The sequence below is a fragment of the Anomalospiza imberbis genome, chromosome 22 (assembly GCF_031753505.1).
Source record: "Anomalospiza imberbis isolate Cuckoo-Finch-1a 21T00152 chromosome 22, ASM3175350v1, whole genome shotgun sequence".
NCBI lineage: Eukaryota > Metazoa > Chordata > Aves > Passeriformes > Viduidae > Anomalospiza > Anomalospiza imberbis.
In genome coordinates this window covers 7,671,991-7,689,273 of record NC_089702.1, presented here as the reverse complement: position 1 = coordinate 7,689,273, position 17,283 = coordinate 7,671,991, and the positions used below count along the sequence as shown (strand labels likewise).

Sequence of the window (17,283 nt, the reverse complement as noted above, 5' to 3'; positions counted from 1 at the left end):
GGACACCGGGACACCCCGTGACCTCAGCGCTCCCGGACCCACCCGTCCCGGGGCATTGCAGACCCCGAAATCCCCCCTAACCTCAGCTCCCCGTCTCCCACCCGCCTCGGGATCCCCTCGGATCCCGGGACATCCCCGGACCTCCATCCCGGGACCTCCCGGTGCTTTGCTCTCCTCCCACTCCCCCCGAGCCGCGCACCCCCGGTCCCCGGTGCCCCCCGCCCTCTCGGCCCGGGGCCGGACTACAACTCCCGGCGGCCCCCGGGCCCGCGCCGCCGCTTCCCGCCGCCTCCCGCCGCTCCGCTCCCGCCATGGCGCGGTTCGAGCCGGCGGCGCTGCCCGACCTGCTCCCGGTCTTCTACCGGCGGCTCTTCCCGCACGGCCCCTACGGCCGCTGGCTCAGCTACGGCGGCGGTGAGCGGGGGGGGAACCGGTACCGGGCGGGGGGGCACCGTCGGGGATGCGGCGATACCGGGCGGGGGGCGTTGGTACGGAGCGAGGGCTCCACCGGGAACCGTGATACCGGGCGGGAGGCATCGGTACCGGGCGGGGGGCACCGTCCGGGATGCGGTACCGGGCGGGGGCACCGATATGGGGCGGGGGGCTCTACCAGGGACGGTGATACGGGGCGGGGGGGCACCGTCGGGGATGCGGTACCGGGCGGGGGCACCGATATGGGGCGGGGGGCTCTACCAGGAACGGTGATACGGGGCGGGGGGGCACCGTCGGGGATGCGGTACCGGGCGGGGGCATTGATACCGGACTGGGGGCACCGATACCGGGCCGGGGTTATAGCTGGGGACACCATGGGGGGCAGCGATACCGGGCCGGGACCACCATACTAGAGGAGAGGCACCGATACCGGGTGGGGGAGCCGTCGTGGGTGGCGATACCGGGCAGGGGGCAGTGATACCGGACATGGGGCACTGATACCGGACATGGGGCACTGATACCGGGCGGGAGGCAGCGATACCGGGCGGGAGGCAGCGATACCGGGCAGGGGGCACTGACACCGAGCAGGGGGCACTGATACCGGGCGGGAGGCATTGATACCGGGCAGGATGCACCGATACCGGGCGGGAGGCACTGATACCGGGCAGGGGGCACTGATACCGGGCAGGGGGCACCGATACCGGGCGGGAGGCAGCGATACCGGGCAGGGGGCACTGACACCGGGCAGGGGGCACTGATACCGGGCAGGGGGCACTGACACCGGGCAGGGGGCACTGATACCGGGCAGGGGGCACTGACACCGGGCAGGGGGCACTGATACCGGGCAGGGGGCACTGACACCGGGCAGGGGGCACTGATACCGGGCAGGGGGCACCGATACCGGGCGGGAGGCAGCGATACTGGGCAGGGGGCACCGATACCGGGCAGGATGCACCGATACCGGGCAGGGGGCACCGATACCGGGCAGAGGGCACCGATACCGGGCAGGGGGCACCGATACCGGGCAGGGGGCACCGATACCGGGCAGAGGGCACCGATACCAGGCGGGAGGCAGTGATACCGGACATGGGGCACTGATACCGGACATGGGGCACTGATACCGGGCGGGAGGCAGCGATACCGGGCGGGAGGCATTGATACCGGGCAGGGGGCACTGATACTGGGCAGGATGCACCGATACCGGGCAGGGGGCACCGATACCGGGCGAGGGGCATCGATACCGGGCAGGGGGCACCGATACCGGGCAGAGGGCACCGATACCGGGCGGGAGGCATTGATACCGGACATGGGGCACTGATACCGGGCGGGAGGCAGCGATACCGGGCAGGGGGCACTGACACCGGGCAGGATGCACCGATACCGGGCGGGAGGCATTGATACCGGGCAGGGGGCACCGATACCGGGTAGGGGGCATTGATACCGGGCAGGGGGCACCGATACCGCATGGGAGCACCGCGATCCCGGGTCCCAGAGCACGCTGGGGTGCCGGGGCAGGCAGTGGGTGGATGCACTGACCGGGACACCGGGAGGAGCAGGGAAGGGGGGTCTGGGGGTGACTGTGATGGGGGGATTTAGGAGGGCCTCGACGCCCCCCGCAATCCCCGAGCCTCCCGCGTCCCCGCAGTGGCGAAGAACTACTTCCAGCTGCGGGAATTCTCCTTCACGCTGCGGGATGATGTGTACCTGCGCTTCCAGTCCTTCGGCAGCCCGCAGGAGCTGGAGCGGGAGCTGCAGAAGATCAACCCCTACAAGATCGACATCGGGGCCGTCTACTCCCACCGGGTGAGTCCTGGCCGCCGTGGTGGGGGTCTGCAGGGGTCTCTGGCCGTGCTGAGCCCACCCCGCCCCTCCTGCAGCCCAACCAGCACAACACGGTGCACCTGGGAGCCTTCCAGCCGCAGGAGAAGGAGCTGGTCTTTGACATCGACATGACGGATTACGATGACGTCCGGACGTGCTGCAGGTTCCCCGGGGGGCTCTGGGCCGGGAGGGGGTTTCGGGGATGTGGGGTGTCCACCTGACCCCCCTCACTCTGCCCCCAGCTCGGCCGATATCTGCTCCAAGTGCTGGACGCTGATGACCATCGCCGTCCGCATCATCGACCGCGCGCTCGTGGGTGAGGGGCTCGGGGACGCCCGTGGGCCCTGACTGTGCATTCCCAGACCCCAAAGAATTCACAGAATTCACAGAATCACTGGGTTGGAAGAGACCTTCATGGTCATTGAAGGTCAAGGTCATCCAACGCAGCCCCAACACCTCAACCAAACCCTGGCACCCAGTGCCACATCCAGGCTAGTTTTAAACACACCCAGGGATGGTGACTCCACCACCTCCCCGGGCAGAACATTCCAGAACTTTATCACTCTTTCCGTGAAAAACTTTCTCCCAATATCCAACCTAAATTTCCCTTGGCGCAGCTTGAGACTGTGTCCTCCAGTTCTGACAGTTCTGCCTGGAGAAAGAGACCGACCCTCGCTGTGGGAAATGGATTTGTAGAAAATTCTTTGAGTTTGATAGAATCTACTTCATTCCAAATCCCCTATCAGCTTAAACCACGCTATACTGTAAATACCTTAAAACGGATCATTTAGAATTACCCCTCACAGGTCCTACTACAGTACATCTTTCATAGTTCTATTTCTCCAAAATATCTAATCTTATTTACAAAACCATCCTTTTAAACCTGTATCTAATTCGATTTCTCTCTCAACAATGCCTATCCTGCTCTATGACATTTCTTAAGTCAACGCTCCTTGTCTCAGAATTTACATACCAATACACACTATGTGAACCTTCTGGGAAACTTTAAGAATTTTCTACAAATCCATTTCCCACACCCCAGCTGACTACAACCTCCTTTTAGGAAGTTGTAGGGTGATAAGGTCACCCCTGAGTCTCCTTTTCTCCAGGATAAACAACCCCAGCTCCCTCCTCAGAGGGCTTGCGTTCATGGGGTTAAAATTAAAACATGGGCTTAAGACGGGGTTAAAATTAAAACATGGGCTTAAAACGGGGTTAAAATTAAAACATGGGCTTAAGACGGGGTTAAAATTAAAACATGGGCTTAAGACGGGGTTAAAATTAAAACATGGGCTTAAAACGGGGTTAAAATTAAGAGAGCCTCGTTGTCCTCCTCTGGGCATGCTCAAGAGGGTCTGGGCCAATGCTGTCACCGAGCTGGTGGCCGGCAGGTTTGTGGCACCATCAGCTTTGGGTGGGGGCCACAGCCTGTCCCAGTGTGGCTCCCAAATCCATCTGTGCCCCCCAAAACCCATCTGTGCCCCCCTAAAACCCATCTATGCCCCCCAAAACCCATCTGTGCCCCAACAAAACTCATCTGTGCCCCCCCAAAACCCATCTGTGCCCCACTAAAACCCATCTGTGCCCCCCAAAATCCATTTGTGCCCCCCTAAAACCCATCTGTGCCCCCCAAAACCCATCTGTGCCCCCCCAAAATCCATCTGTGCCCCACCAAAACCCATCTCTGCCCCACCAAAACCCATCTGTACCCACCAAAACCCATTTATGCCCCCCCCAAAACCCATCTGTACCCACCAAAATCCATCTGTTCCACTCCAAAACCCATCTGTGCCCCCCTAAAACCCATTAGTGCCCCCTAAAACCCCTCTGTGCCCCCCCAAAACCCATCTGTACCCCACCAAAACCCATCTGTGACACCTAAAACCCATCTGTACCCACCAAAACCCACCTGTGCCCCACCAAAAACCATCTGTGACACCTAAAACTCATCTGTACCCACCAAAACCCATCTGTGCGCCCCCAAAACCCATCTGTGCCCCCCTAAAACCCATTAGTGCCCCCTAAAACCCATCTGTGCCCCCCAAAACCCATCTGTGCCGCGCCAAAACCCATCTGTGCCCCCCTAAAACCCATCTGTGCCCCCCAAAACCCACCTGTGCCCCCCTAAAACCCATTAGTGCCCCCTAAAACCCATCTGTGCCCCCCAAAACCCATCTGTGCCGCGCCAAAACACATCTGTGCCCCCCTAAAACCCATCTGTTCCCCCCTAAAACCATTAGTGCCCCCTAAAACCCACCTGTGCCCCCCCAAAACCCATCTGTGACACCTAAAACTCATCTGTACCCACCAAAACCCATCTGTGCCCCACCAAAACCCATCTGTGACACCTAAAACTCATCTGTACCCACCAAAACCCATCTGTGCGCCCCCAAAACCCATCTGTTCCCCCCTAAAACACATTAGTGCCCCCTAAAACCCATCAGTGACCCCCAAAACCCATCTGTGCCCCCGCAGAGGACCTGGGCGTGCGGCACCGCCTGTGGGTGTACTCTGGCCGCAGGGGCGTGCACTGCTGGGTGTGCGACGACGCCGTGAGGAAATGGTCCCCAGCGCTGAGGGCGGCGGCCGTGGAGTACCTGAGCCTGGTGAAGGTGGGTTTGGGGGGGTTTGGGCACCCCTGACCCTAGAGCAGTTCGGTTTGGGGGGGTTTGGGCACCCCTGACCCTGGAGCAGGTGGGTTTGGAGGGGTTTAGGCACCCCCTGATCCTGGTGAAGGTGGGTTTGGGGGGGTTTGGGCACCCCCTGATCCTGGTGAAGGTGGGTATGTGGGGTTTGGGCACCCCTGAGCATGGAGCAGTTGGGTTTGGGGGGGTTTGGGCACCCCCTGATCCTGGTGAAGGTGGGTTTGGGGGTTTGGGCACCCCCTGATCGTGGTGAAGGTGGGTTTGGGGGTTCTGGGCACCCCTGACCCGGGTGAAGGTGGGTTTGAGGGGTTTGGGCACCCCTGAGCCTGGAGCAGTTCGGTTTGGGAGCCCAGCACCCCCGAGCCTGGAGCAGGCGGGTTTGGGGGTTCTGGGCACCCCTGAGCCTGGAGCAGGCGGGTTTGGGGGGCCCAGCACCCCTGAGCCTGCAGCAGCTGGGTGTGGGTGTTTGGGCACCCCGACACTGGTGAAGGTGGGTTTGGGGGGGTTTGGGCACCCCTGAGCCTGGAGCAGGTGGGTTTGGGGGCCCAGCACCCCTGATCCTGGTGAAGGTGGGTTTGGGGGGCCCAGCACCCCTGACCCTGGAGCAGGCAGGTTTGTGGGGTTTGGGCACCCCTGATCCTGGTGAAGGTGGGTTTGGGGGTTCTGGGCACCCCTGACCCTGGAGCAGGTGGGTTTGGGGGTTCTGGGCACCCCTGAGCCTGGAGCAGGCGGGTTTGGGGGCCCAGCACCCCTGACCCTGGAGCAGCTGGGTTTGGGGGTTCTGGGCACCCCTGATCCTGGTGAAGGTGGCTTTGTGGGGTTTGGGCACCCCTGACCCTGGAGCAGGCAGGTTTGGGGGTTTGGGCACCCCTGACCCTGGAGCAGGTGGGTTTGGGGGTTCTGGGCACCCCTGATCCTGGTGAAGGTGGCTTTGTGGGGTTTGGGCACCCCTGACCCTGGAGCAGGCAGGTTTGGGGGTTTGGGCACCCCTGACCCTGGAGCAGGTGGGTTTGGGGGTTCTGGGCACCCCTGATCCTGGTGAAGGTGGCTTTGTGGGGTTTGGGCACCCCTGATCCTGGTGAAGGTGGGTTTGGGGGTTCTGGGTACCCCTGATCCTGGTGAAGGTGGGTTTGGGGTGCCCAGCACCCCCTGGCCGCGCCCAGGCTGACCCCGCTGTCCCCAGGGCGGTGCGGACGCCGTGAAGAAGGTGAACCTCTCCCACCCCATCCACCCCTTCATCAGGTGGGTGAGCACCTGTCGGCCTCAGCCTTTTTCTGCCGCGGGGAGGAGGCAGCTGAGAGGTGCTTTCAACCTTCATTCTGAAAACTAAAATCTTCCCTGCTAAAAAGCATTCGACCAAAATTGTTTTCATTCTTGCTCCTTTCTTTTTCCTTTCGTTACTGTTAAGCAACTTTTAAAATTTTAACATTTCAAAGCCTGCTTTGCCTTTCTCCTAATCCTGTCCCACGAGAAGAAATCAACGCTTTGGTGACTGGCCAGCGCTGGAATCCACCACCCTCATCAACACGTTAATGACAAAAACCCCCAAAATAGGAAAAATCTAAAATGAAAACCAAAGCCAATACAAACGAGCAGTGCAGACAAACAAAGCTGCTTTAGCCAGGCGGAATTATATATATATAAAATATATATATCTAATATATCTATATAGAAAATACATTGAATAATAATAATTGAATAATATACAGTGAATAATAATACATTGAAATATAACAATAATATTATATATTATAATATGTTGCATCATATGCTATATATATTATATATGTAAGATATAGATGTTATATATAATATATACAATAAATAGAATATATATAATCAATGTAATATATGTAATATAATACTCTATATAGTATAGAGATATACTCTATATACCCTGTATACTACTATAATATAGTATTATGTTATATATAATATAATATAATATAATATAATATAATATAATATAATGTTAAATTATATTATATTATATTATATTATATTATATTATATTATATTATATTAATTATATATATATATTGTTATTATAATATATATATTATATATATTATTATATATATATTATATATATATTATATATATATAATATATATAATATATATATTATAATATATATATTATATATATATTATAATATATATAATATATTATTATAATATAATATAATATAATATAATATAATATAATATCTATATAGTATAGTAATATCCTCTATACTCTATATACTCTGTATACTACTGTAATATAGTATTACATATTATATTATATTATATTACATTAAATTATATTATATGATATTGTATTACATTAAAATATATTATATGATATTATATTACATTATATCTTATATAATATATTATTCTATTTTATATATAATATAGACTATATAAATAAAATATATACTATTTTGACATTATATATATTTATATGTAATATATACTATATTATATATAGTATATATTATACATATAAAATAATAATATACATAATACATTATATATAATATGTATATTATATACAATATATTTAATATATTATATATAGTTTTTTAATATAGTTATATATTTATAAACTTATATATATTTATATATTTATTTGTTTATATAATATATAATGTATAATTTATAATATATATTGTATAATATATAATATATAATATATAATATATAATATATTGTATAATATATTATATATAATATATTATATATTATATATTAATATACAATATATTGTATATTATATATTACATATTGTATATTATATATTGTATATTATATATTATATATTGTATATTATATATATTTATATCTATAAATATAAATATATATAAAAATATATAAAAAAATATTTAAAAATATAAAAATATATAAAAACATCTGTATCCCCCCCATGCCTCGCCCCGCAGGCGCTCGGTGGCCGTGGTGGAGAAATACTTCGAGGAGTTTGCGCTGCTGGGGCAGGACATCCTGGGCAGCCCCGAGAAATGGGCCAAGGTGCTGGCCCTGCTGCCGGAGGGTATCCTTCCAGGGGGTAAAAACAAAATTTGGGGCTTAAATATGGGGTTAGAATAAAAATACGGGTTAAAATATGGGGTTAGAATAAAAATACTGGGTTAAAATATGGGGTTAGAATAAAAATACGGGTTAAAATATGGGGTTAATGTTAAAATATGGGGTTAAAATTAAAATATGGGGTTAAAATATGGGGTTAATGTTAAAATATGGGGTTAAATTAAAATATGGGGTTGAAAATTAAAATATGGGGTTGGAAATTGAAACATGGTGGTCCTGGAAGGTTAAATGGGGTCCTGGAAGGGTCAGTGGGCTCCTGGAAGGGTCAGTGGGATCCTGGAAGGGTCAATGGGATCCTGGAAGTGTCAATGGGATCCTGCAAGGGTCAGTGGGGTCCTGGAAGGGTCAGTGGGCTCCTGGAAGGGTCAATGGGCTCCTGGAAGGGTCAGTGGGGTCCTGGAAGGGTCAATGGGATCCTGGAAGGGTCAATGGGGTCCTGGAAGGTTAAATGGGATCCTGGAAGTGTCAGTGGGGTCCTGGAATGGTCAGTGGGCTCCTGGAAGGGTCAATGGGATCCTGGAAGGTTAAATGGGCTCCTGGAAGGGTCAGTGGGCTCCTGGAAGGGTCAATGGGATCCTGGAAGGTTAAATGGGGTCCTGGAATGGTCAGTGGGGTCCTGGAAGGGTCAGTGGGCTCCTGGAAGGGTCAATGGGATCCTGGAAGGTTAAATGGGCTCCTGGAAGGGTCAGTGGGCTCCTGGAAGGGTCAATGGGATCCTGGAAGGTTAAATGGGCTCCTGGAAGGGTCAGTGGGCTCCTGGAAGGGTCAATGGGATCCTGGAAGGTTAAATGGGGTCCTGGAATGGTCAGTGGGGTCCTGGAAGGGTCAGTGGGCTCCTGGAAGGGTCAATGGGATCCTGGAAGGTTAAATGGGGTCCTGGAATGGTCAGTGGGGTCCTGGAAGGGTCAATGCACTCCTGGTAAACCATGGGGATGAGCCTTGACCCCGGCAGAGCTGCGGGAGCCGCTGCAGGCCGAGTTCCCGCGGAGGAAGGACTCGGTGCAGCGCTGGGAGCTGCTGCGGGCCCGCGCGGAGCGGGAGCGGGAGCGGGGCCGGGCCGGCTACCCCGACTGGGAGGTGATGCTGCAGTTCTGCTTCCCCCGCCTCGACATCAACGTCAGCAAAGGGCTCGGCCACCTGCTCAAGAGCCCCTTCAGCGTCCACCCCAAAACAGGTGGGAACCGGGAAAAGGCAAGGAAAATGGAACTGGGAAAGCGTTTGGAAAGGCGGACTTTTAAACGACAGTGGGTATTTTAGTGTCTGTGATTGTAATGTGCTGGAGTGAAGGAATGGGGTCTAGTCGTAATAACGGTTGTTATAAAGGGTAAATATTATTATATTACATTTATATTATGTTAAGTGATAATATATTGTATTCTATTGCATTTATATTATGTTATGTAATATTATATTGCATTATATTATATTATATTATATTGCATTATATTATATTATATTATATTATATTATATTATATTACATTATATCATATTATGTAATATTATATTGTATTATATTATATTATATCATATCATATCATGTCATATATTAATAGAAGTAATGCAAAATAACACAATATATATAATATAATATAATATAATATAATATAATATACTGTAATATACTATACTATACAACACTATACTATAATATAATATAATGTTAATAATAGAGATTAAAATATCATATTAAATTAAATAACACATAAAATAGATAAAACTATTTTATATTTAAACTCTTTATGTTTTAATATATAATTTATATATAAATTTAAAATAATATATTATATTACATAATCAAATATTAGATTAGATGAGACGTGATTTCATTCATTTATTATAATAGGTATTATTATTAAATAGCTATTTATAGAAATTATAATTATTATGGAAATTATGAATTATAATTATGTATAACGAATATAATCATATAAGGATATATAATATAATGTATATATATAAGATATACACAAAAATATATATACATATATATATGTATATATGTGTGTGTGTATATATGTGTATTTATATTTATATGTATATATATGTATATATATTATATATAGTTTTTATATATATGTATATATATGTATATATATTATATATATTATATATAGTTTATATATATATATGTATATATATATGTATATATATGTGTATATATGTGTGTATATATTATATATAGTTTTTATATATATGTGTGTGTGTGTATATATATATATATACATATATATATATGTACACACACACATATATACATATATATATATATATATATATATACACACATATATATAAAAAAAAGATATATAATGATAATGATATAACATCTGTATTACCTCACCCTTCACATAAAACTACCAACAAAACAAAAGCTTTTATCTCACCTCTGAGTTACCCCATGTCCAAGTCCAAACTTCCCCTCTCGCTCCACCCCGCTGTGTCTCAGGGCGCATTTCGGTGCCGCTGGACCTGCAGAGCCTGGACCAGTTTGACCCCTTTGGCGTGCCCACCATCAGGTACAGGAGCTGGGAGCACGGGGGGTCCTGGTGCTGCCGGAGACCCCCAGCAAATCCCGAACCCAAACCCTGACCACAACCCTAAACCTGACCCTGACCCTAAACCTGACCCTAACCCAGCAAATCCCTAACCCAAACCCTAACCCTAACCCTAACCCTAACCCTAAACCTGACCCTGACCCTAAACCTGACCCTGACCCTAAACCTGACCCTAACCCAGCAAATCCCGAACCCAAACCCAGACCACAACCCTAAACCTGACCCTGACCCTAAACCTGACCCTGACCCTAAAACTGACCCTAACCCTAACCCTAACCCTAACCCTAAACCTGACCCTGACCCTAAACCTGACCCTGACCCAGCAAATCCCTAACCCTAACCCTAACCCTAACCCTGACCCTGACCCTAAACCTGACCCTGACCCTAAACCTGACCCTAACCCTAACCCTAACCCTAAACCTGACCCTGACCCTAAACCTGACCCTGACCCAGCAAATCCCAAACCCAAACCCTAACCCTAAACCTGACCATGACCCTAAACCTGACCCTGACCCTAAACCTGACCCTAACCCTAACCCTAACCCTAAACCTGACGCTGAACCTAAATCTGACCCTGACCCTAACCCTGACCCTAAAGCCTAAACCATGAACCTGACCCTAAAGCCTAACCTTAAACCCAAACCCTGACCATAAACCCTAACCTTAAACCCTGACCTTAAACCCTGACCCTAAACCCTGAACCTGACCCTAAAGCCTAACCTTAAACCCAAACCCTGACCATAAACCCTAACCTTAAACCCTGACCCTGACCCTAAACCCTAACCCTAAACCCTGACCCTAAAGCCTGACCTTAAGCCCTGACCCTGACCCTAAACCCTGACCCTAAAGCCTGACCTTAAACCCTGACCCTGACCCTAAACCCTAACCCTAAACCCTGACCCTAAAGCCTGACCTTAAACCCTGACCCTGACCCTAAACCCTAACCTTAAACCCTGACCCTGACCCTAAACCCTGACCCTAAACCCTAACCCTAAACCCTGACCCTAAAGCCTAACCTTAAACACAAACCCTGACCCTAAAGCCTGACCTTAAACCCTGACCCTAAACCCTCACCCTAAAGCTTGACCTTAAATCCTAACCCTAAACCCTGACCCTAAAGCCTGACCTTAAACCCTGACCCTGACCCTAAACCCTAACCCTAACCCCTGACCCTGTCCCTAAACCCTGTCCCTAAATCCTAACCCTAAACCCTGACCCTAAAGCCTGACCTTAAACCCTGACCCTGACCCTAAACCCTAACCCTAACCCCTGACCCTGTCCCTAAACCCTGTCCCTAAATCCTAACCCTAAACCCTGACCCTAAAGCCTGACCTTAAACCCTGACCCTGACCCTAAACCCTAACCCTAACCCCTGACCCTGTCCCTAAACCCTGTCCCTGTCCCGGTCCCTCCCTGCCCGCCTGTCCGGCAGTTCCCTGTGCCAGGAGCTGGACGCGGCCGGCAGCGACGGCGAGCAGGAGGACGGGGGGGAGACGGAGCCCAAACGGCGCACGAGGGGTGAGCGGGGCGGGTTTGGGGTCAGGGGTGGGGTTTGGGGTCAGGGTTTGGGGTCAGGGATGGGGTTTGGGGTCAGGGGGTCAAGGTTTGGGGTCAGGGTTGGAGTTTGGGGTCAGGGATGGGGTTTGGGGTCAGGGATGGGGTTTGGGGTCAGGGCTGGGCTCTGGGATCAGGGTTTGGGGTCAGGGGTGGGGTTTGGGGTCAGGGTTTGGGATCAGGGATGGGGTTTGGGGTCAGGGGGTTAAGGTTTGGGGTCAGGGTTGGAGTTTGGGGTCAGGGATGGGGTTTGGGGTCAGGAGTCAAGGTTTGGGGTCAGGGTGGGAGTTTGGGGTCAGGGATGGGGTTTGGGGTCAGGGGGTCAAGGTTTGGGGTCAGGGTTGGAGTTTGGGGTCAGGGATGGGGTTTGGGGTCAGGGGTGGGCTCTGGGGTCAGAGTTTGGGGTCAGAGGTGGGGTTTGGGGTCAGGGCTGGCCTCTGGGCTCAGGGTTTGGGGCCAGAGATGGCATTTGGAGGTCAAGGTTGGGGTTTTAGGCGTTAGGGTCGGGGTTTGGGGGTCATGGCTGTGGTTTTGGGGGTCGGGTCTGTGGTTTTGGGGGTCAGGGATGGGGTTTTAGGGTCAGGGTTGTGGTTTTGGGGGTCATGGCTGTGGTTTTGGGGGTCGGGGCTGTGGTTTTGGGGGTCAGGGATGGGGTTTTAGGGTCAGGGTTGTGGTTTTGGGGGTCGGGGCTGTGGTTTTGGGGGTCAGGGATGGGGTTTTAGGGTCAGGGTTGGGGGTTTTGGGGGTCAGGGATGGGGTTTTAGGGTCAGGGCAGTGGTTTTGGGGGTCAGGGATGGGGTTTTGGGGTCGGGGCTGTGGTTTTGGGGGTCAGAGATGGGGTTTTGGGGTCGGGGCTGTGGTTTTGGGGGTCAGGGATGGGGTTTTAGGGTCGGGGCTGTGGTTTTGGGGGTCAGGGATGGGGTTTTAGGGTCGGAGTTGGGGGTTTTGGGGGTCAGGGATGGGGTTTTAGGGTCGGGGCTGTGGTTTTGGGGGTCAGGGATGGGGTTTGGAGCTCAGGGTTGGAGTTTGGGGGTCCCCAGCACCCTCTCCTGGCCCTGCCCACTCCCCAAATCCTGCAGACTACAGGAAGACGAGCCTGGCCCCGTACGTGCGGCTCTTCGAGCACTTCGTGGAGGGGATGGAGAGCGCCCGCCGGGGAGAGCGCATCCGTCGCAGCGGTGGGTGCCCCAAAAAGGACCCCAAGAGGGGCCATCTGCCTCTGATCACGGATTTTGGGGTCTCCTGTGGGATTTGGGGTCTGCCCCTTTGCATTTGGGGGTCTCTCACTGAATTTTGGGGGTCTGTCCCACTGGATTTGGGGTCTGTCCCTCTGGATTTGGGGGTCTTTCATTCAATTTTGGGCGTCTCTCATTGGATTTTGGGGTCTCTCGCTGAATTTTGGGGTCTGTCCCTTTGGATTTGAGGTCTTTGGTTGAATTTTGGGGGTCTGCCAGGTTGGATTTGGGGGTCTCTCACTGAATTTTAAGGTCTGTCCCATTGGATTTGGGGTCTGTCCCTCTGGATTTGGGGGTATTTTATTGAATTTTGGGGGTCTGCCCATTTGGATTTGAGGTCTTTCGTTCAATTTTGGGGATCTGCCCCATTGGATCTGGGGGTGTCTCACTGAATTTTGGGGGTCTGTCCCTTTGATTTGGGGTCTGTCCCTTGGGATTTGGGGGTATTTCACTGAATTTTGGGGCTCTGTCCTGTTGGATTTGGGTCTGTCCCTCTGGATTTGGGGGCGTTTTATTGAATTTGGGGGCCTCCCATTGGATTTGGGGGTCTCTCATTGAATTCTGGGGCTCTGCCCTGTTGGATTTGGGCTCTGTCCCTTTGGATTTGGGGTCTGTCCCTCTGGATTTGGGGGTATTTCACTGAATTTTGGGGCTCTGTCCCTTTGATTTGGGGTCTGTCCCTCTGGATTTGGGGGTATTTCACTGAATTTTATAAGCTCTGTTCTGTTGGATTTGGGGTCTGTCCCTGTGGATTTGGCGTGTTTTATTGAATTTGGGGGCCTCCCATTGGATTTGGGGGTCTCTCATTGAATTCTGGGGCTCTGCCCTGTTGGATTTGGGCTCTGTCCCTTTGGATTTGGGCTCTGTCCCTTTGGATTTGGGGTCTGTCCCTTTGGATTTGGGGGTCTCTCACTGAATTTTTGGGGCTCTGCCCTGTTGGATTTGGGGGTCTGTCCCTTTGATTTGGGGTCTGTCCCTTTGAATTTGGGGGTGTCTCACTGAATTTTGGGGGTCTGTCCCTTTGATTTGGTGTCTGTCCCTTTGGATTTGGGGGTATTTCACTGAATTTTGGGGGTCTGTCCCTTTGATTTGGGGTCTGTCCCTTTGGATTTGGGGGTATTTCACTGAATTTTGGAGCTCTGTCCTGTTGGATTTGGGGTCTGTCCCTCTGGATTTGGGGGTATTTCACTGAATTTTGGAGCTCTGTTCTGTTGGATGTGGGGTCTGTCCCTCTGGATTTGGGGGCATTTTATTGAATTTGGGGGCCTCCCATTGGATTTGGGGGTCTCTCATTGAATTCTGGGGCTCTGCCCTGTTGGATTTGGGCTCTGTCCCTTTGGATTTGGGGTCTGTCCCTTTGGATTTGGGGGTCTCTCACTGAATTTTTGGGGCTCTGCCCTGTTGGATTTGGGGGTCTGTCCCTTTGATTTGGGGTCTGTCCCTTTGAATTTGGGGGTGTCTCACTGAATTTTGGGGGTCTGTCCCTTTGATTTGGTGTCTGTCCCTTTGGATTTGGGGGTATTTCACTGAATTTTGGAGCTCTGTCCTGTTGGATTTGGGGTCTGTCCCTCTGGATTTGGGGGTGTTTTATTGAATTTGGGGGCCTCCCATTGGATTTGGGGGTCTCTCATTGAATTCTGGGGCTCTGCCCTGTTGGATTTGGGCTCTGTCCCATTGGATTTGGGGTCTGTCCCTTTGGATTTGGGGTCTGTCCCTTTGAATTTGAGGGTCTCTCACTGAATTTTTGGGGCTCTGTCCTGTTGGATTGGGGGTCTGTCCCTCTGGATTTGGGGGTGTTTTATTGAATTTGGGGGCCTCCCATTGGATTTGGGGGTCTCTCATTGAATTCTGGGGCTCTGCCCTGTTGGATTTGGGCTCTGTCCCTTTGGATTTGGGGGTCTGTCCCTTTGATTTGGGGTCTGTCCCTTTGGATTTGGGGGTGTTTCACTGAATTTTGGAGCTCTGTCCTGTTGGATTTGGGGTCTGTCCCTCTGGATTTGGGGGTGTTTTATTGAATTTGGGGGCCTCCCATTGGATTTGGGGGTCTCTCATTGAATTCTGGGGCTCTGCCCTGTTGGATTTGGGCTCTGTCCCTTTGGATTTGGGGTCTGTCCCATCAGATCTGGGACCACGAGGTGACACAGAGGGACACAAGGCAGGAGCTGAGCCACGGCTGTTGCTGTGACAGCTTTGTTTTGTCTGGAAAAAAACCTCCCCGTTTCTCCTTTTTGCAGATCTTCAAGGAGATTTCTGAGGCCTTGACACTGCCGGTGTCTCAGGTGATGTCCCTGTCACCTCCTCTGGCCGTGGGGGTCCCCGTCCCCGCGCTGGTTTTGTACCTTTTGTACTGTTTTCTACACAAACACCATTAAATGTCTCTGGTCACCCGTGTGCTGCGACGTGCTGAGGCGGGGTGGGGGGGTCCCCTCCCTGTGGGGAGGAGCTGGGGAGGGGTCCCTGCTCTGCAGTGTGGGGTCACTGCCCCCAGTGCCCTGCCCTGACCCTGTCCTGACCCTCTAACCCTGTCCTGACCCTGTCCTGACCCTGTCCTGGCCCTGTCCTGACCCCCTAACCCTGTCCTGACCCTGCCCTGACCCTGTCCTGACCCTCTAACCCTGTCCTGACCCTCTAACCCTGCCTTGAGCCTCTAACCCTGCCCTGGCCATGTCCTGACCCTGCGCTGACCCTGTCCTGACCCTGCCCTGACCCTGCGCTGACCCTGCCCTGACCCTGTCCTGACCCTCTAACCCTGTCCTGACCCTGTCCTGACCCTGCCCTGACCCTGTCCTGACCCTGTCCTGACCCTCTAACCCTGTCCTGACCCTGCTCTGACCCTGTCCTGACCCTGTCCTGACCCTCTAACCCTGCCCTGACCCTGTCCTGACCCTCTCCTGACCCTCTAACCCTGTCCTGACCCTCTAACCCTGCCTTGAGCCTCTAACCCTGCCCTGACCATGTCCTGACCCTGCGCTGACCCTGCCCTGACCCTGTCCTGACCCCCTAATCCTGTCCTGACCCTGTCCTGACCCTGTCCTGACCCTGTCCTAACCCTGCCCTGACCCTGTCCTGACCCTGTCCTGACCCTATAACCCTGTCCTAACTCTGTCCTGGCCCTGTCCTGGCCCTGCTCTGACCCTCTAATCCTGTCCTGACCCCCTAACTCTGCCTGGACGCCCTGTTCTGACCCCTTAACTCTGTCCTGACCCCCAACCCTGCCCTGACCCCCAACTCTGCCTGGACCCTCCCACCCCGGAGGGGATCCCAACCCCCCCTCAGGAGATCCCAAATCCCCTCAGGAGATCCCAACCCCCCCTCAGGAGATCCCAAATCCCCTCAGGAGATCCCAACCCCCCTCAGGAGATCCCAAATCCCCTCAGGAGATCCCAAATCCCCTCAGGAGATCCCAACTCCCCCTCAGGGGATCCCAAATCCCCTTAGGAGATCCCAAATCCCCTCAGGAGATCCCAACCCCCCTCAGGCGATCCCAAATCCCCTCAGGAGATCCCAACCCCTCTCAGGAGATCCCAACCCCCCTCAGGCGATCCCAAATCCCCTCAGGAGATCCCAACCCCCCTCAGGAGATCCCAAATCCCCCTCAGGCGATCCCAAATCCCCTCAGAGGATCCCAAATCCCCTCAGGAGATCCCAAACCCCCTCAGGGGATCCCAAATCCCCTCAGGAGATCCCAACCCCCCCTCAGGCGATCCCAAATCCCCTCAGGAGATCCCAACCCCCCTCAGGAGATCCCAAATCCCCTCAGGAGATCCCAACTCCCCCTCAGGAGATCCCAAATCCCCTCAGGGGATCCCAAATCCCCTCAGGGGATCCCAACCCCCCTCAGGAGATCCCAACCCCCCTCAGGAGATCCCAAATCCCCTCAGGAGATCCCAAATCCCCTCAGGAGATCCCAAACCCCCCTCAGGAGATCCCAACCCCCCTCAGGGGAT

The 17,283-nt window shown here is 51.8% G+C and overlaps 1 protein-coding gene across 1 annotated transcript; it reads left to right on the top strand.

Annotated features, from left to right (window-relative positions):
• Positions 1-241: 241 nt before the first annotated feature.
• PRIM1 (DNA primase subunit 1) lies at positions 242-15,721 on the top strand. The gene is made up of 12 exons (XM_068212654.1): positions 242-414; positions 2,078-2,235; positions 2,310-2,416; positions 2,496-2,569; positions 4,729-4,865; positions 6,082-6,140; positions 7,825-7,934; positions 8,943-9,164; positions 10,439-10,508; positions 11,980-12,065; positions 13,181-13,279; positions 15,571-15,721. Exons 1-12 carry the CDS (start codon positions 312-314, stop codon positions 15,588-15,590), a joined length of 1,245 nt encoding a protein of 414 aa, XP_068068755.1. The 5' UTR covers positions 242-311; the 3' UTR covers positions 15,591-15,721.
• The last annotated feature ends 1,562 nt before the right edge of the window (positions 15,722-17,283 follow it).